General features: G+C 32.0%; 3 protein-coding genes across 16 annotated transcripts in view; 1 reads left to right on the forward strand and 2 right to left on the reverse strand.

The window, feature by feature from the left end:
* Positions 1-1,838: 1,838 nt before the first annotated feature.
* Positions 1,839-6,379, reverse strand: LOC126756264 (U4/U6.U5 small nuclear ribonucleoprotein 27 kDa protein). Its single transcript, XM_050469211.1, has 3 exons — positions 6,267-6,379; positions 5,814-6,190; positions 1,839-4,359 (listed from the first exon to the last, which is right to left on the reverse strand). Exons 2-3 carry the CDS (start codon positions 6,050-6,052, stop codon positions 4,077-4,079), a joined length of 522 nt encoding a protein of 173 aa, XP_050325168.1. The 5' UTR covers positions 6,053-6,190; positions 6,267-6,379; the 3' UTR covers positions 1,839-4,076.
* On the reverse strand, positions 4,527-5,681 carry LOC126756259 (eukaryotic translation initiation factor 6). Its single transcript, XM_050469202.1, has one exon. It carries the CDS (start codon positions 5,377-5,379, stop codon positions 4,639-4,641), a length of 741 nt encoding a protein of 246 aa, XP_050325159.1. The 5' UTR covers positions 5,380-5,681; the 3' UTR covers positions 4,527-4,638.
* A 661-nt stretch (positions 6,380-7,040) lies between the features above and the next one.
* LOC126756224 (protein hu-li tai shao) overlaps positions 7,041-20,431 on the forward strand; it is an 81,583-nt gene continuing 68,192 nt past the window's right edge. For 8 of the 14 annotated variants that reach the window (XR_007666560.1, XM_050469138.1, XM_050469139.1 and 5 more), the window contains exons 1-3: positions 7,044-7,142; positions 8,393-8,795; positions 19,283-19,364. The gene's annotated coding sequence lies outside the window, so the exon portion shown is untranslated. Of the gene's footprint in view, positions 7,143-8,392; positions 8,796-19,282; positions 19,365-20,431 lie in introns of all 14 variants that reach the window. The other 6 variants (XM_050469129.1, XM_050469135.1, XM_050469131.1 and 3 more) reach the window with 5 other exon arrangements.

A 20,431-nucleotide genomic window follows, 5' to 3' on the forward strand; every position in this document is an offset into this window, starting at 1 on the left:
GTTATTCTACCTTAGAAATAAAAATAATCTAAAGAATGTTTCAAAATTCGAAATATTTTAATAGCTTAGTCTAAGGTCTATTTAGAAAGAATCTACAACAACAACAACAGTAATCGTAGCATAAAACTGCAAATGCATTTTTTTCGAGAATAGCTGTTATCTAATCCCCGGGTGGTAAGGTTCTGGTTGGTTCTCTTAAAAGTCATCTAACGATAGACATAGAAAATGTGCTGCTTCGACGGGCGGAGAATAAGACGAGGGGTGTCGGTTGACTGGGACTTGTTGGGCAATCAAAGTGGTGGTAAGAGTCATGTGATGACTCATTGCATGCAGCACATACATATATTTGGTATGCCAATTCTGCATAAGTAGGTGTTTAAAATGCTACAATATCCAGAACGAAGTTGCGTAAGGGTCACTCTAGATTGTCGGGGCAACTCGACCTCTTCGCCTGCAATGGGTGGTGGTTTGACTCCAAATACGCCATTGACTGAGAGGAAGGTGAAGGTGCTCATGGCTCCACTGTGAATGGTGGTCAGTGCGTGTCTGCATTTGTTGTGTTAGTAATCTGGTCGTCGAACTGTTCGATGCCATCAAGGAAAGACCTGTTGATGCTTCAAGCAGACAACTGCACCGTTGATTTCTGCGTAACAGAAACTGCTTGGAGACCACTGTAAATTGTGTTCTTTAAATGGAAGCATGCAGGCCTCAATTTTTAGGTGTTAGACTGGAGACATACGGAGTATCCAGTAACCGTTCGGATGCAGTGTTCTGACGCGTCTAAAGCTTCATCGCCTGCGTTTCATTACATCCAATGATGTCCTTTCAGAAACTGCCGACTGGCGATTTGAAGACTTTTTTGGGGCTCTGGACTTTGTAAATAATCGCTTTCGTATGGGTAGTGAATGAGCACAGGCGGTAACACAGAAGAATTTAACACCTAAAATCTCAGAATTGTTAGCAGTCTGAATTTTAATGGCATCGACAGTGAATATGGTGCCTGAAGATTTATTGAGGGAGAGTCAATCCCACTACAACCTGTTCTACGTTACTTTTTTATCAAGCCAATGGCTGTTATTTTGCCGATCTAACCTTGCTTGCTCGGTAAGTTTTTCAAAACTAGCTCTCAGAGGTTTGTTATAGAATCTTAAAATTTCCCTCTATGAGGAGGATTCTTTTGAGGTGAGCGCGATTACTTGCCGATAGATTACTGGTTGGGAAAGACCGATGACGGAACGGGGAGGCGGGTTGTGTATTAAATGTAAATATTTTTTGATAGTTTGACAGCATTAAAAAACACAAGCGTCATATACGGAGGCCATCCCCAAGACAATTGAGACTGTATTGCTAGGCCTTGGCGATACTTACCCGATTTTCTACGTGTATAAAAAAATTATCGGACAATCAAAGTTTTTGTTAAACTCGATTGTAATGTAAAGGTTCTATGCTAGCTTTTAGCAAAACTCGCTGCTTCGTTGAATTAAAGGTGCAAACATTTATATGGATTTTCCAGGATTATAACATATTCAATTGAAGAATGATATCGATGATACTTTCTATTCGAAAAATTTTAATAAAACACCAATTTTTAAATTTTGAATTTTCTTTTATTTTTTCAGATTCATCTTATTTCTTTCCTTTTGGTAATTTACATTTACAATTGTGTTGTTTAAAATTAAACTAACTAATGATAACTAAAGCACATATAATAATATTAATTATACATTTTTGTTGTGTTATTTAAATTAACAACAAACCAAAGGCAAACATTTCTCAAAAGTCTGTTTTGTTTACGAAAATAAAAAGTGAAAATTGCAACCAAAATGAAACAGAAAGTATTATTATTTTCTTTTTTATTAAAGTAAAACGTTAATATTAAAAGAATAAAAAATGTGAAAAAATCCCTGCAATTTCGTTTAACTATAGCTAAGTTGTAAGTATGTGTATGGGGGTGGATGAGCCAAAACGTTATTAGGTTTATGCCAAATCTCAACTATTGCGATTTGTGGTTTTACATACATACTTGTCTGTATACATACATATACATATATGTATATATGTATATATTTTATGTAAAAAATTGTACGTGCTATTGTAGCAATTACATATATGTATATATTCCTGTTAATATATGTATGTATATTCAAAAGTAAATGTTTTTTCCTTATTCTTAATAGCTGTTCAAAAAATTGAGCTTACGAGTTATGGCTGATATGCTGGATATTCAAGAATTTTTCGTATATAATTTAAAAAGTATCGCGAAATTTCGGATTATTTGTTTATAATTTCGTTTTGAAATATCGGTATTTCTTCAAATTATGCACTCAAAGAAATTTTATTATATTAAAATATAGCGTTTCAAGCATTAAAGCCAAAAAACTGATATTTTTTAATTATAATTGTTAGAAAAATTAATGCTTATACACATTTTTACAAATTAAAGGTCAAACAAAATTATACCAGCATATCTCTCGCATTGCGTTCTATTCAATTCCCGCTCGATTTCCTTTTAACGCGTGTATCAGTTCTTTATATCACTAACTGTTGTTTATTACAAACATTATTTACTATTGTTTTTTTTTTGTTTAGATGTTAACGGCACTTGCATGTGAATAAAATGTTGAAAACTGTAGTCTTCAGTAAAAAAAAGCTTCACACTCTATTACTCTGTATAAAAATGTTTAAATACATATTTTACAGTTATTTTCATGTTTCAAGTATGTATGTGTGTATGTATGTAATAACTACCATTGTAACAAATCTTTTTGTAATAATTATATAAATCCCTGGCTATTGCATATTTGGTCTATTGTAATTGGGTTTATTTGAGGGGTGAATGGGTAAAAAATTGTATGGGGTAGGGGTAAGGCTAGTTATGTTGGGTAGGATAAGTAAGGTTCGGGTCAGTTATGTTATTTGTGTATATATAGTTTCTATATTTGTAAAAAAAAATATTTTGATAAAAAATTGTACTATTGCAGTGTATGGAGGATACTAGGGGGAGTTATGCATTGAGATGCGTGCTGGGATATATTTATGTATTTCTATAGGAGTTTATGGGAATTTGTTGTTGTATTGTATTGTTATGATTTTCAAATACTTCAAGTAATTGTTGTACATAAAAAATTTCGTGACGGCCAAAACGTACCAAGTATTTAGTAAAATTTTAATTCAACTGTGTGAGACTTACAAATTTCTTTTACTTTATGGAACTAAAATGAATCAAGTGCAAGAGTTCAGGCGATATTCAAAACGAAGCGAAATTCTGTCCATTTTATAAAAAAAAAAAATTGGTAACAATTACATTTTGATAATTCATCAAACTAATAATTTTTAACTGCATCAGTTGTATTGCTATAAATCATATTTAAAAGCAATCGATGCAACTGGCAACAACGTAAGTACTTTCGCCTTAATTCATTTCAGCCTTAAAACATTTGAAATTTTCATGTTTCAAGTGATTTTAATTACTTTAAATATTCAAAAAAAAAAAATTACTGAAATCTCGTTGTTCTCTATTTACGAGATTGAATTGAGAAGAGTGAATTTGCTGCTTCGGAAATTTTTAAAATAATTTTCCAAGCAAAATATTAACATCAACTCACAATAAATTTTTAAGTATGAGCACAAAATGTATATGCATGTCTATTTTGGAATTATGCCTCTCTATAACTCGTAAAGCATAAATACTGCCAATATTGGCACTTGTTTCAAATGATGCAGCTCCTGGGCAGCTTTTCAACTCTTCGCAGTCATGTCACATTTATAATAGATTACTTACTAACTATGAGAAAACTTAAACAGGACAATACAAAAAAAGTTTAATATTTTAAATATTAATGAGGTATGTGTGGTGGAAATTTTGAAAATTGAATTTTGTAAACCGGTCTATTGCATAAAATTGCAGGATTGTCTTGTGCATGCTGCTGTAGATGTGATTGCTGAGCACTACAGCAGACGCACTACTAAAAAATATAGTAATAATAAAAACATTAGTACAAGAGCGTGCGTCGATATATCGCCAGTGTGTATAGACTTGTGTGGGTACACGCGTTAGTTCGCGCTTTGACAACGTGTTATGCCACAAAGTCCAGCGGCCGATTGAAGCCACCTTTGCGATTCATATATTGACGATACTTGCGCTTTAAGATAACATGCACTTCACCAACATCGTTGCCTTCAACCTTCTTGTTTTTGGTGGTATCGAAAGTGCAGAATCCCATTGTTTTCAGCATTTCTACTTCTTCGGGTGATTTACCTTCCAAATCGGCTTCTGTGATTTTGGGACGTTCAGCGGCAGCGCCGCGTCGCCCAGACGACGTAGACGCCGAAGTAGATGGGTGTCCGCGAGAACGCGATCTAAATACAATAAGGGTGGTGTTTAGTCAATTTTATAAACCTATAACGAACTAAATATAAATAAATTAATAACTAAAGCACTTATATTTCGATTACGGCATTTGGGTATTCAAAGTCCAATATGGACTGACCATCGTTTCAGCATTTTCTTAGAAAAAAACTTGAAATTAATATTATGTACTAACTATAAATTTATTTCGTATATTTTAGTGTTACAAAAAGTGTTATAATCAATATTATTTCGGATAAGCTTCGTAGAAGATCTCCAGCATGCAAAATTTAAGACATCCCTTCAATGAGTGCGGCACGCTCCTTCGCTCGTCCTAATACGGCGGGACCGGATTGATTCAGTTTGAACGCGCGTTCGATAACGAACATTTCGGTGGCAGTTGAACTCATACCCACAAATGATAGCCAATCGTTTACAACCATGCCGGCTGCCAGCACATCACTGCCACGATTTACTGTGCCTGCCACCAACGGCACTTGCAAGAGTGATGATAATTCATCTTGATCTTGTATACTGGTTTTTGGATGTACCATACCACCCAAATTACTGAGCACGGCATATGAACCTACGAGCGGGGTTTCGGCAATTGTTTGCCTGAACACTTCCACTTTCAATACATCACCGATAATTTCTTCAGTTTCTTTGTCAAGGTCGGGATGCACTAGAGCAACATAGTCATTGCAGGCGATTACATTTCCCAGTGCTGAAAGACGTTCTTCCACGCGCTGTATTTTCACCGAATCTGGTAATGTGTTACGCAGATGCTGTAGTTCTACATCTGTAGTAGAATGTGGCACAAGTAATCCATTGCGATTACCTACTGTGAGGCGACCAATAATACGGCAGCCACCAATGCTAGCATGCACAACAGGAATGGTCTCCGCCAATTCACTTTCGTACACACTGTAAAAAGCCTCAGAGCCACCAACAGCTACTAGGCAATATGCGTTTGTTAGTTTGCTAAAAACACCGATGTCATCGTTGTTCTCAAATTGTACTCGTAATGCCATTCTGGTTATTATCTATTCAATTTCACTCTTTTTCACTTCAACTGTTACTTTACGGATTTAGTGTTGACTCAGTAATAATGAAGTTTACCAATGGTAAATGAGTTTATAAACTATATAATTAAATTTTGTGATGAAATCCTTTGATATCTTCGGAAAATTTCGTGAAGTATTTCACTTCACGTGGTAATGTCAAAGAATTATGTTGAAATGTCAAAATTGACATAAAATGCGGTACGAAAAATGCGAGGGAAATGTTAACCATAGGGTTGCATTTCGGTTAACATCCCTAAATATTTACTATTTCATCAAAAACCATTCATTATCGCAAATAAATTTTAAAACTATACTTATTATAAATAGGCAGATAGAAAAATGTTATACTTAGTTCTGTGACGTTTCTGTCTTGGGTTAATACACTACACTTCATTATTCACCTAGAACGGCGACGACTTGCTCTGTCTCGCTCCCGACTGCGGCTGCGGGTCCGGTCTCGATCCCCTCCACCACCACCTCCTCTGTCATGTGAACGTCTACGCAAAGCACGACTACCGCCAGCCCCTGTTTCACGTTCCCGCTGCCTTTCACGTTCTCTAGAGCGCCGTTCTCGACGCTTTTTACGTTCAGAACGCTCTTTTTCACGTCGTCGATGCGATGGAGATGGACTACGTCCCATTTCTGTTTGAGTAGGTTTGTAAAGGATAAGGAGGTAGTTGCAACACTATACTTTGGCGCTTTCTACTCGTGCTTGCAGACGCCTGTAGTGAAAACGTTTGCTATTGTTTTCCGTAATAAATCACTTTCTTGAGAATGCCTGTCACGCCAAATCAATTGATAATGTTGTAGTTTACTATTTGCCTGATTTAATTATTCATTATAAAAGATCTTACCGTATATAATGCTGTGTCCTACTATATAATTTTGACACCGGCATTAATAATTTTAAACTTAAAAACTAAAATAAAAACTATCACACCAAGCGCGGCGTCTCGTCCCCTTTTAATTACTGCTTCTTCATATCGACATAACGGCCTTGCCGTTCACAATGGTAAAAAAGTAGGGTGGCAAAGCTGCTAGATTACTATTAATGTTGAACAAGTAATAATTTCTGAAAATATTGAGATAATTCTCTTAAAATTTGTTCTATTATATAAAAGTAACGTTTAATAAATTTGAAATATGTTATTTTGCTTTCTATTTAATTTTTTTGAAACTTTAATAACGAGAACATTTCAATATAAATAATAACAGCGGGTATACATTGAAATTAAATGCCATTCGTAAGGATCTTCATTTTAATTTTTTTTATATAAAGTAGATATAAAGAACTTCATAGCGCATGTAAATCGTTTGAATTGGATTGTGGTAATCAGTAGATTAGCTCTGTTAGATGCCAATTAAGGAAAGAACTCCGTTTATTTTACGAATTATAAGTTTTGTATTCGCGGGAAAAATCTGGCAATATACTGTAATAGCAACTCTGAAGTTTTAAATAACCCATTATTTCTCCAGCCAACTTCGATATGACATCATTCTCAATAAATTTCTTATTTGAATGAACAAATGCCAAATTAATAATAGTGCGTATTCACTCTTGCATGGGAGCTATTGGCACCGGAAAACCGACGCGAATGCAATTAGAAAATTGAGCCATAGGTAATTTTAGGCGAATCAGAACAGAATAGAAGGAAAAGCGGAATCGAACGAACGTCAACTCGAGTGTTTGCGCTGGAGTAGCTCTAAGAAAACGAACGTCGAAAATTGTTGTAAGGCTTTAATTAATCGGTTTTAAATATTTTGGGGAAAACTAGTAAATATAAAATACAAATGAATAGCGTGTATAAACTTAAGACGGTGTCTAGCTAATTAATGCAAAAAATGTATTGCGTGGATTAATGAGTAAAACTGTGATAAATATTGCGCGGCGATTGAAAGTGAAAATTCTGTGTAAAAAAGATTGGCCAGACACAGGCATTGAAAATCGATGAGAATCATTTGACACTGCATATCTATATTTTATTTTTTATCAATATATTTTGCGGTTTTGTTGCGAACCGTTTAATAAACCGGCAAACGCCCACTCGTTTTTTGCCAGCAGATTTTATTTTTAATATCAGTAGTGGCTAAAAGGTCGGCAATGACATAATCGTGCAAATAGTGATATACATATTTGTATAGAAACATTTTTTTATTTAAAATGTCGGATTGTATTGCTTTCCAAGTGATTTATTTTAATACAACTATGCTAGTAACGTAATCCCTCTAAATAGCTACAGGCTACACAAAATAATCCTTAATTGCAGACAACTGTCTCAATAGGGCGTATGCTTTGGCAGATTTTTTTTGTTGCTACTTATAAATTACCCTATTTGAAACAGTAAAAGGGAAATTTATGGTAATAACAACATCACGGAAAAGTGGTTTTAGCTTCGCGTGCTATTACTGATGGCGTCCAACAGAGTTGCCGTTTGTTATATCCACTGTAAATGGTTTACCAGCTTGGCTGTTGAACACATATTCAATACGAATGTAAATGTGTATCGAAATATTTCTCGTTATCATTTACAATTTTTTCCCACTTTTTTGGTATGGAAACATTAATGCGTTTCTTATTTGATTTTCGCATTTAATATCTTTGCTTTCCTTTTCTGAAATTCCATTTTATTCACGAATTTAATTTTTTTTCATTTTCCAATTTGAAAAATTCCCTCTATTCCCCTTTTCGTTTGTTGGAGCAACGTAGACTGAAGTTGAGTGAATTCGTTCGCAAAGCCAATTTGAGTATCGTTTTGTCGACGTTCGGATTGTCAGCCGTTTCGTTGTTTCGTTCTAGTTGCTCTATTCGTTTTAGAGTGCGTGTTGCGACATAGCGGTATTGTATTTGTTTCATTGCTGGCGCTAAACGCTTCAATTAGATATAATTGTCGAAAGAAAAATTAAATAAAGAGAAAAATAGGCCGGCTCGTGGCAAAGTCCGAAATTAATTTTAAAATTATATATTTCTTGTTATATTTAGTGCAAATTTGTGCGAAATTCTGACAGAACCGTTTGATAATAAAAGGCAGTCAATAAGAAAAATCAACATAGTTCCGCGCAAATATTTCAAAAAAATAAAATTACAGCGGACGACAACAGTGGTAGCTAATGCGACAGAAAAAGTGAAAATTTGGATGTGTTTTTAGTGTATGTGTGAAAATTTCAAGTTTAAAAAAATTCAATAGAAAAAGTATAAAAAAAAAAAACATTTTTTTTTTATTTTCTGGCAAAGATCGGGTTGAGTTTGAGAGCCGAACAAAAAGAAAATTATTTTATAAGAAAAGTTAAAAAGAGGACTACAAAGGCAGCCAGCGCACGCACTTGTGACAGGAGAAAAAGGTTTAAAAGTGAAGGCAATCGCAGATAAAATCACGCAATAAAAGGTATGTGAAAATTGTGCGTAAAGATAAATGAAAAGACGAGTTAACGAATAAAATGTTTTGGCATCAGAAGAAACGTTGTTATAATACGGTTGGTCAAATTTTTGATTGAAGATTAAAATGAAAATAATGTATAGTAATAAAAAAAGAAAGACGGAAATTTTTACATAGAAATAAAATTAACAAAGTATATCGGCGTTCCTATCCAATATTTTTTTTAAATGTTAGTAAGTAACATTACAATTTATTATTGACTTAATATTTGGGAAAATTAAAATCCAAAGTACCTGCATTAATTTTGTAACATTTTTTCTTATAAGCATGTTACTAACATTATTTAAAGTAGTAGCACACTATTAAATTTTGTATAATAAAAATTTGCTAGTTTAAAATGACGTCATGTTTTTTTAAATTTGCTATGTGCCACCCTACTCGCAGGCACAATTTTGAGTAATGCCATACCGCATCAAAAATTGCGGCTGCGCTGCCTATACTGTTATTATCTTTGCTTTCAGCTTCTTACTCTTATTCGTTCGTGCTCGCATGTGCTCTATTGCCCACTATTTACCGAAAAGCTCCTCTCATTTCGTGGTTAATGTTGTTGTTATTTAACATGTTTGCTACCGTTCCGTTTGTTTATTGTTAGTGTAAATGAATTGTGTGTTTGCCGCAACAAAAATACACGTACGAATGTCATCATCGATTCTTCTTATTTACTTCCACTGATTCGTATTTTTGGGTTTGGTCTGATTTATAATTCACATATTGACGTCAAATGTAAGTTTAAACTCGTCAGTTAGTTTTTAACATAAAATACCTTTAAAAATGTTGCTAAAACAATTTTATTTTCGTGCATATTACATAAATATAAATTATTTTACAGTTATACCATTTAAATTTATATTTAAAAAAAATGTTGAATCCTAACACATACTTCGATTTTATAAAAGCCTGTTTAGTTTTGATATATGTATGTATGTACATATGTATGAATATATTTGTTGTATACTAAACAACTTCTAAACTTAAAAATGCTAACTAATTATAAAAAAAACATGAATATTATATAGAACATATTTTTGGATTGTATTTTTGCACTATTTACGGCACACTGTATACAAATTTTATTTTGTATAATATATTGCATACGTTGTTATTTGTTAAATTTGTACATATAGCGTCTGTTTAATATTTGCATTGTCGTCTGTTGTTAGCGAGATTTGGTAGAAGGGTGGGAAGCTAAGCGTGGGCGGACATGCACATTGAAAGGAAACATTAGTTGAAAGCACCTGTATATGTACATATGTATGTATGTACTTGAGATTTTCTGCAACAAAAGTAAAAGAGAAATCTTCCAGCGATATTTTTTATAAATCTGTAGGAAGTTAGTGCGCTAACTTCGCATATCTGGTGCGTCATCAGCATAATGCAATGATAAATATTAGTGTTCCGAAATTAACAAGTCAACATACATTAGTTTCATTAGGGATATACCCAAAATACCGACAAATCAGAATACCGAAAACTTTGTCAGAATTCTAAATTTCGATATTTTGACTAGCGGTATTACAATATATACCCGTTTCATTAATTCAACATATATAAACATATAACAATAATAGCATAACATCGTGTGAAAACATATTTTTTAGGAAAATCCAAAGTACTTATAATTAGCATACCTATATTCATTACACTATAATTTGGGTCTTTATGATTCACGTTCCTTACACAATTTTATAGTTTTTCCTATGCTTCCACTGCCGGCCTTTTACTTTGCGTGACCATTCGAAAGTTATCAATTCTCTTAATGTAAAACATGAATGAAACTTGTTGGATGATTTGCACATCACAACTTGCTAACTATGTCTGGATCTAGAATACATTGGTATTACACATACATATATTCGTAGAAACACGCATGAAATTGTTTATATACACAAGTGCGTAAAAAAATATTAAGAAAACAAAGTCATAAGACAAGTTAAAAATGTGGGTCAAATCCACAAAGCAAGGCACGCGACACCGACACCAATATCAGTATACATATGTATGTAAGTATATAGATTTGCCGGCAGACTGTTGCGTCGGCCACTGCACCTCACTGACATCTAAGCACATTTGGCGTCTCAGCGGCGCCTACTATTAAAACCACAGCAGGACGTGAGACAAGTAGGCAGTGTTGAGGCGGCAAATTCAGCAACTAGCTTATAAATGTGACTCGAATAAATATTTTGTATTTGTAGTGGAAATCAATTGCAAATAATATGTTAACGTACACAACTATAGCCTAGAAGAGATGATAACTGCCTGTATACTAATTATTTGCTGATCAGCGAGGTGTTCCTTAAAATGTAAAAATTGCTTGCAAGCTGAAATAAATACGTTTTCTGTTATGAGCAGTTTCGTTTGTGTTAAAATTCTTAACCATATAAAGTTGGCACATGTTCGCTTACTTATCTTATCGCTTAGTGTTGATAACATGTGTATGTATGCATGTATGAATGTACATAACCTGTCAAACATTGCAAAAACTACTAAAAGAAAACCTGCCGACTACGGCATAAACGCAAGCAAGTAGTCATCTTACATGTAAGTACATATCTAAGTATGTAGTTTGCAAAGCAAACGGTGAAAATACTCAAGTGCCACAACAAGTGATAAAACCGCGTGAGCTGTTTAGTAATTTCATTATTATTTTTCATTTATTTTATAGTGTGTCAATTCAAAAAAATTTTTATTGAAACGTGCAATATTCCAAATTTTTTTACTTTTATTGATTTGACCCAATGGTATTTCTATTGTATAAATTTAATATTTATTAATAACATTACAATATGATTAATTCCATTCATTTATATGAATGGGTCAAGCGGGCGTTGTCCCTTACTCATACGCATTGCTCATAACACACAGGCACATATGTACATATATGTACATTCATACATACATACATACATATGTACATTCCTATGTACATACATACATGTTTGTCTCTTCGCTTCTTACGTTGTTTCTACCTAAATGCCGGACTTGCGCAATATTTCAGTTGTCTGCGTAAAGCGTGTTATTTGTTTAACATTTGGCTTATATTTTATTAAATTTTTTCATTACTCCCTTGTCACATACTTCTACCCGTTTTGTCTTTTTTAATATCAGTGTAGATATAAACTGCTTTCAGCAATAGTTTGGTTTAATTTTTCCTTTCTTTATTTGTGTATGTATTAAGCTACCCCGCCCAAAAAATAGCATGTCTGATTACGTAATTAATTAATGTTGCATTTACCTTACGTATTTCAGATTATTGAAATCTTAAATTTAAATATTTATTTTGTCATAAACTTTTTCAAGATTATTTATTTATTATTATAATTTTTTAAATTTTAAATTAGTTAAATTTTTGACAGTTTTAATTAATTAAATTTTAGAGAATCTCGGCAAAGAATTAGTTCACCAATACCTTTCAATTAAATTATGCTTTCTCCGCAATCAATTTGTGTTTTGGTTTAAATTATTAAATGATCCTCACAATTATAAATTTCATGAGGTAGAATATTTATTTTTATATAAAAGCGTTGAAAAATGAAAAAAATATCAGATTTTATTCTAACAGTGTACTAACCGCAACTAATGCAACTTTTTTACTATGATATTACCCGAAATCACGCTTGCAAATAATGTATTAAAAATTTGATTGAAACAATAATTTTATTGCCTAGTACCGGAATTATATAAAATAAAAATTTTTGGTCCCAAAAATCTAATCAAAAATTAAAAATAAATATTTAATCCAAAATATAACATGAAAATAAAATACAAATTTATTTTTAATTTTTGAATTTTAATGGATTGAAAAAACAATTAATTTCCAAGTTTATAAATAAAAATTAAACAAAATAGTTGTTTTAAAACTTACATTTTCGCGTTTACGTAATTCGTGTTCTACCATTTTGTGAAAAAATGTGTATAAAATATGTCAGATATACATAAATATTTACACTTTTTATTTTTATTCCAGCTTTTAATTTTCCAAATATCATTTTTATAAACCGCTCAAATATTTAGGTTAAGGAGAATTTTCAAATTTTAATTGAATTTCAACTTTCAATTCTCAATTTGTAGTATTCAATTTTGAATCACAAACACAAAAAAATTATATTTTCATTTTATAATCCTAAAATCGGTTTAAAAAATTGAAAACTTATTTTAAGTCACATTTTCTGAAATAAAAAATTTGCAACGAAAATTTACAAAATTTTTATTAGTCTGCTTTTTTGCTTGTGTATATTTTCTTCTCCTTTCTTACATTTATTTGTTTTATTTAATTTGTCTCTTCAATGTTTCTGGTATTACGATTTTTTTAAGATATACTATTTTTTTCTTACGTTACGTTCGTGTAATTATTTTGAAATACGGACTGTTCGCCAACATTTTTTCTTTAGCTCCTCTGTCATTGGTTTACTTATCACAGCAGTGCAAGTCAAGCAGCAGTAGTAATGACGATTATCAGTGTTTTGTTTAGATTTAACTTTCCATAATTTTTTAACTTCTCAATGTATCTGTAATTGGCATTGTTTTTGGGGTATTTTTTAAAAATGCAATTCTGATCAAATAATCTTAAATAAATGGGAATGAACTTTGTTAATTTTGTTAACATACTATTTAAGTTTTGTAGTTAAAAAAATGAAAATGGAAAAAACTTTAAGCTGTTTAGCTGTTAACACCGTGACAATTTTTAAAACAGTTCACCCTGTTTTCCGTTTTTTTAAATGAAATCTGTTTTTATCACTATTACGGGAAATAGCAAAGTAGCAATCCGCACAACTGTCAGGTTTAAGGCTTGCATGCTTGTCAGCTTTTAATCTGACCTATATATTGTTGCAACACCATATAGTGAAACTGCACTTTCTTTATACTTAGCCTATGCAAGTCATACAACTGTCTGCGGCCAGTTGCGCGCCAATACTTAACTTAATTTTTTAATCTGTGAAATTGTCAGTTTTTATGCCTTCAGAGCAGTGGTTATTAATCGCTACATATTTTCTCATACGGTTTGAATCTTTAATCGCTCAACCATTTAACGGTTAGTGGCAATATTTCAATGAAATAAAAAAGGAAAATCAAGGTACTGACCTGCCGTCGTGCTACTCAGTGATTGTATGGTTGGTTGCAGCTGTGGATGAAAAGCTAGGCGAATTGCTGCATCAGCGTCATTAAAAGTTGCTTACCATTCCCATACGGGCACTGGAACGTATATATTCATATATACATATGTATATCAGTGCGATTGCATGAGTATGAACGGGTTGTATTTGTTGTACAGAGCGTAGTCGAGACTCATCTATCTAACTACTTACCTCTCTACCTACAAACCATCCAACCAATCTACCCACTTTCAAGCTTATATTATATATCTGTATATGTCTATATATACATACATCTAACACGGTTAGGCTGCTCATCCATTTACATTATGTGCGCCGAAAGCTTAAGCATACTCGTCTCGAATGTTGTCTGCAGTCCTCTTGATAATTCTGCCATACTGCCGCTTTCAAAGTTGATGATGATAAAGAATGTTGCTTGCTAGTAATGCCTAGACAGACGGACAACATTTTTTTGTTTAAAGCGTTGAATGACACATCTAGCAAACAAAATGACTTTGCAACGAGTCGGTATATGTATACATATGTACATAGAAGTGTTATGTACATACATACATACCTGTATATGGTATATGTATGTACATACATATGTATATATTCCTCTAATACTTATTGCATATTGCAATATTTTCATTAAAATCATTGCGATGTTTATTTTTAGCTATTTTCTTTCGACAACCTACAAGTGGCTTTTCTTGTAGCATTGAGTTTTAAGGTGTAAAAGAAGCGGCAGCTATCTTGCTCGGGTTTTATACCCAATTTAAAATGTTATGCGACTGTTGAAAGAAGGTTAAGGGGGTATTCTATTCTAGAATTTTGAAAAATTCGATTTTTTTCATATATTTAAAGTTTAGACCCTAAAGAACATATCCTCCAAAGGATTTTTAAAAATTAAAATTATTTTAAGAGCTACAGCTACTTTAGTGACGCAGTACCTAGCCCGGTTCGGCCGTATCAAATTTTTTAGATTATCTCAAGTTCTATACAACCGATTTACTTGAAATTTTGTGTGAACCTTCTTTATATAATCCTTTATCGTTCCTATAAGCATCGTGTCAAAATGTTTAATATTAAAAAAAATCAGGAATTTCAAAAAAAAAAAAGCGTAAAAAATGATTGTTATTTTCAGGCAGTCGCCATTTTTCAAAAAAAAAAATTTTTTCGTGTTCCCTGAGGTAGGGACTATAACAGCATCCTTACTGATTAAGAATTTCTTTTGATTTTTTTTCAGACCACCAGGAAAGTCAGGATCAATGTCACCAGGATGCGCCATTTTTTTACACCTGTCTCTCTCCCTATATTTGGCAACACAGTTATCTCAAGACTAATATTTTTTTCAATTACTTGTTACTGTTGCTTCATGTTTCTCCCTCTTAAAGCTTATTATTTAAACCCAACCTTAATATTTTACATTGTGCTGTATGGCAAGTGTACTGAAGATGAGCTCAGTTGCTGCTGTTAGCAATGCTTTGTTGAGATTTTAACGATTTTCTATTTTTCTTTTAATTATTTTTGTTTGACATTTACGGTATTAATTGCTGGTTTGATTGCGTTTTTATTTTTATTTCAGTTTTTAAACATTTAAATAATCTTTGAATTAAATCAGCCATAGGTAAAGCTGAAAGAGAGTATTCATAAGAGGTCAACGTAGCTTAGAGTTTTGAAACTGTAAATTTGTTTATTGGTTAACACCTTCTTTTTTTTGTTTATTTGGTTACATTGGCTTTATTTTAAAGTTTACATAAATGTATGTTACGCAGCTGTTTTATTATTAATGACCTGGCGCTGTTACTTAACTTCTCTGCTTAGTGAAATATTTATGGTTTAGTACCAGCAGGCTGCTTGAGCTCATTTTCATTTTAATTTTAGTAAATTTGTTGAATTTAAATTAAATATTTGAATAATTTCTTTAAGTTTAACCTATTTAAAATATATTTATTTAAGTAGAATGCTGTAAATTTTATTAAAAATGTCCAAATTTTTTTGTTCATTAATATTTGTTTTAATTCTAAACATTTACGTTGATCTCGCATAAAAAGTACCTTCCACTTATTATTTCTTTACCAAAATGCAACTTGAAACCACTGTTAACTCTACCCATTTTATATATGTATGTAGCTATATTTACTATTAAGTTTTTACTTTTCCTTGTAGTGCAATCAGGGTTGCAAATTAAAAAAAAAAAAAAAATTAATTAAAGTTTGAATTATTTTATTTTTATTTTATTATTCCAAAAATATTAATTACACATAGTAAACTTTATCCCAGAAATCGGTTTTATTTAATCCCAAGTACCGAATTGTTAAATTTTATTTTTTTAACCCAAGCCAACAATTAAGAGTTAAAAAATTTTTTTTAACGCGTTTAAAAAAACAACTTTTAATCCCAAAATTGGATTTAAAAATTGGAAATTTATCTTTAAATCTAGTAGTTCGCAACGCTGATTGTAATTGATTGTGATAAGTTGCAAATGTCACATAACTTTGTAAGCAATTTTTAAACTTTCCAATATTATATCTTTATAATATTACTTTCATTAGAAACTCGAAGAAATGCATAATTTATGCAAATCCATATTGAATCACACAACTATTACAACATAAGATTAAAATACAGTAATACATAATAGACACCGCTTGCCAACATGCTTGCATATTAAACAGAGCGAGCGCTCATAAAATTACTACTGAGTTTTGTGGTTGTCTACCTTCAGATGTTGGTCGCCTTTTGACGTCGAACGCTATTACTATGTATTACAAATACAACAACTACTGTTGATTTTTATGCAATCTATTACATACATTTCCATTTATAAACAAACGAAAAAAATAAAGATAAAAGCTATTAATAGGCTGAGGCTGGTTGTCTACAAAGCAATAAAAGAGAAACGTGTTTAAAAAAATGTTGCGAAGAAAATGAAATCATCCACGATTTTTATTGTACAACAATACTAATACTGAGGCTATAATTTCCTCAATCGTTTTTGTTTTCATTGCGAATCGCACGAAATTGCAGGAATAAGATTAGTGCAGCAATTGTTGCCAAGTCTACGGCTGCATGTACATAGATACAAACATTCATCGGTGCTCTGAATGGGTTGTGAAACAATAGACGCTTAACGGAGCATGTACATATGTATATACTCACACACTTTTCTACGATATAATGACGGCGCTGTAAAGCATTTGTTGCTTGATGCGGTTCCGTTGCATGATGCATAATGCTTTTGTATATGCGTGTTCATATCATTAAAATCAAATTCATAATAATTTTTTTTGTGCTATAGTTAATGCGGCGTTTTTCATGGCATGAAGAGGCGGTAATCGTTGAGGTAGTAACTAAACGTGAATTTGTTCAAATTATGCTCAATGAAATTATTAGCATACTTTTTTAATGGGCTGATTTTGAAAAAAAAATCATAAAGAAAATGATTTCATTGCTTGCTTGTTTTTTGAAAACTGTATTTTTGTAATAAAACATAAAACCCTAACCTAACGGTCTAATATTTAATAACTTAAATAATTTTTATATTTCTTATTATTTACTATTTTGTAAAATTTATCCACTTTACGTCACTAAAATTCAAAAATGCATCACTCATCTTTTAATTATTTGCAATGTTATTAACTTTGGTGAGTAAATGAATTCAGCGAATGAGAAGGAGGCGCATGTTAATGTTACTGCTCGTAATTTTGTTTTCTCCTTTGAGATTGGGGGTGGCTGTTGGGTTGTTGTACTGAGCGCTGTGTTTCTATGGCATTAGACACAAGCGAAATGATGATGTCATGTTTTGCAAAAACAGATATGTGTGTATGTACATAAATATCTACATACACCGCGATTATTTAACAAACCGCACACTCGTATGCACCTCGTAAGATTTTGCAAAGCAGGTTTTTGTTATGTGGAAGGAAGTATAATTTTCGTTATATTTTGTTTAAACTAGCTATTTTCCCGTTGTTCTTGTTTTCAGTTATTGTTTGAGTATTAAGTTTGCTCATCTGGGCGTTTATTTACTGACCAACATTGCTCAATATTTACGAATTAATATTGCTTCCAAGTCTTTTCATAATGATTTCTATTCAGTGTGCTTTACTTAGTCTACTTTTTATTAATTTCCTCTTGTGTGCACATTTCGTTTCTTTCGCACTTTACTCTTGCAAAATTAATAGGCTCCACTATTACAAGCAATAGAAAAAGCAATCCATGCTCAAACGCACACAAACCAAGCAAGTCCATATGTACAATTATGTATTAATATTTGCGCGCTGTACAAATGCGTGTGGTAAAATGCAGCACATTTACTATGTTAATTGAAATTAAATGGGGACACCAGGTCCGGTCTTACCCAGTCTGGCCGGGCTAACTACTAACTGCGTTATCCGCAGAGTCTATATTTCCTACATACATCGTATATTTTAGGGAAAGTTCTGCTTGGGACGCTTCGTAGTTGTTAAGAGGTTGACACTTAAGTTATTTGTAAATTTTCATATAAATTTTAAGTATTTATTTGCATATAAAACACACATACTCACTAATTTTTTTGTACATTTACGTGAGCTATTCCCTGTTCTTGTATAGAACCTAAAGCAAGTTCTCGAATGGAAATTTTTTTTATTTGTAAAAGTATTATAACTTCGGTGCGGCCAAGTACGTTGTTGTATTTTTTCCTTTTTCATTGGTACTTGTTCTCGTCGAATACTATTAGTTTTCTTAATTGCGTTATTTAATTAACTTTAATACAATGAGACAAATAAAATGATTGTGAATACATTAGCGAACGTTTTTTAAGTCCTTTAAGTAATTTAAAATAACCTAAATTGAAAGCAGTGTTTTGGTTTACAGTAGCTGTGAAGTTTACGAAGGACAAGAAATTAATAATTATAACATATTTGTGAGTGTTTTTATTTTTATTTTAACTTTCAATATTTCTAAGTGTTTTTTAATTGCGTACTTTGGTTTGAACGTTTGTTTTTTTATGTAACAGATTAAAGTTATTGTTGTGGCATAAGGAATATCCAAATAGAAAAAGTTGTTGTTGTTATTATTGTAGCGACAGAACTCTGCTGAGTTTGATTATCCTTGGCCGGATAAGAAATCCGAGTCCTACCCATTTACGTAGACCCAATTGTCGTGGGAAGGGAAATTAAAAAAGTATTGCTTGAAAGCCAGTAATTTTTCTATTACAAAGTCTTAGTCAAAGTCTCTTAGTTTAAATATCTAAAAAAACAAGTCGAAAGCATTATTTTAAGCTTCATAAATCACATATTACACCATTATATGTTCATGTGCATTTTCGTTAATTTTTTCTAAATTTTTTGATTTCAGATTAAATAATTTGGCTTTTTGGTGATTTAAAAAAATAGTATTAACGTAATACTATATGTAATTCATGACCGATTGTTAATAGGTAAGTTTTTATATACATATGTATGTAATTCTATTGACGAAGTCTCATTAATGAGAAATTTATTTATTAAAATGCGTAAAATCGTATGAGTGTTGAAGTTTCTCTGCTCAATTAAATAGCTATAAACACTTTTATTTTTGTTCATCTTTCCCATATACCAATGGTTTGTAGTATATGTTTATGATATGTCATAATAGCAATGATTGATGTGTCCAGCCCACCCGCACACATATTTATTTGGATAACGATTTAGTTCCGTTGTTGTAAATTTCGCAAAGTTCTTCCGTCCATTAAGAACAGTCATCATCAAATATACATATGTATGTATGCATGTAAATTACTAGCCATGAGCAAACCGAGTAGATTATGCTTGGATGCAAACACTTTGTTTATATGTAAGCATGCAGAACGTACGATGTTTATATTCACTTTCCGGTCACTTAAACCTAATTGTGTCTAAAAGCGCGGCTGAAGGTCTTGAGACTCGTCAATTTGCAGAAAAAAATATTTAACTGTTTGTTTGTTCTCCTTTTTCTGTGTTGCATAAACCACACCCGCAATTGCTAATGTCAATGTATGTATGTATGTATTTGTTTGAATTGAAGTGAACACTGAACAAACTTCGACTTTGTTCGTAGGCGAGTTGTAATTTTGTTTGCTCGTTGAATTCTTTTAATTATTTTTCTTGAAACGTGGTTTTATCAATTTTTGGACAGCAGGGAAATTTAACAGGCTTGCTATTTTATTTACTTTATAAAGTAGTCAATGGAATATTTAATAAAATATAATTTAATATAATTTGACTTAGTATGTATCTATTATATAAGTACATAGTTTAACAATCGTTAAGGGTGTGTGTGGATAATTATTTAATTGGACGTCTCATTATTTTTGATGGAATTATAATTTGATATTATTAACGCATTTAAGCATAGCTTAATTCACTAAATTCAAATATGCGAAATAAAGTCAGAGAATTGGCGAAAATTGTGGTTGAGTCAAATATAAATTTAATAAAAAATATAAAAATGCAAGTGCATTGAACGGAGCATAATCTAATTCTAACT

Source organism: Bactrocera neohumeralis, chromosome 4 (genome assembly GCF_024586455.1).
Source record: "Bactrocera neohumeralis isolate Rockhampton chromosome 4, APGP_CSIRO_Bneo_wtdbg2-racon-allhic-juicebox.fasta_v2, whole genome shotgun sequence".
Lineage (NCBI taxonomy): Eukaryota > Metazoa > Arthropoda > Insecta > Diptera > Tephritidae > Bactrocera > Bactrocera neohumeralis.

Coding starts and splice junctions, on each gene's coding strand:
- LOC126756259 (XM_050469202.1), bottom strand. CDS start 5,379: ATGGCATTACGAGTACAATTTGAGAACAACGATGACATCGGTGTTTTT.
- LOC126756264 (XM_050469211.1), bottom strand. CDS start 6,052: ATGGGACGTAGTCCATCTCCATCGCATCGACGACGTGAAAAAGAGCGT. Junction 4,360..5,813: donor GCAAGTCGTCGCCGTTCTAG/GTGAATAATGAA, acceptor TATTGTATTTAG/ATCGCGTTCTCGCGGACACC.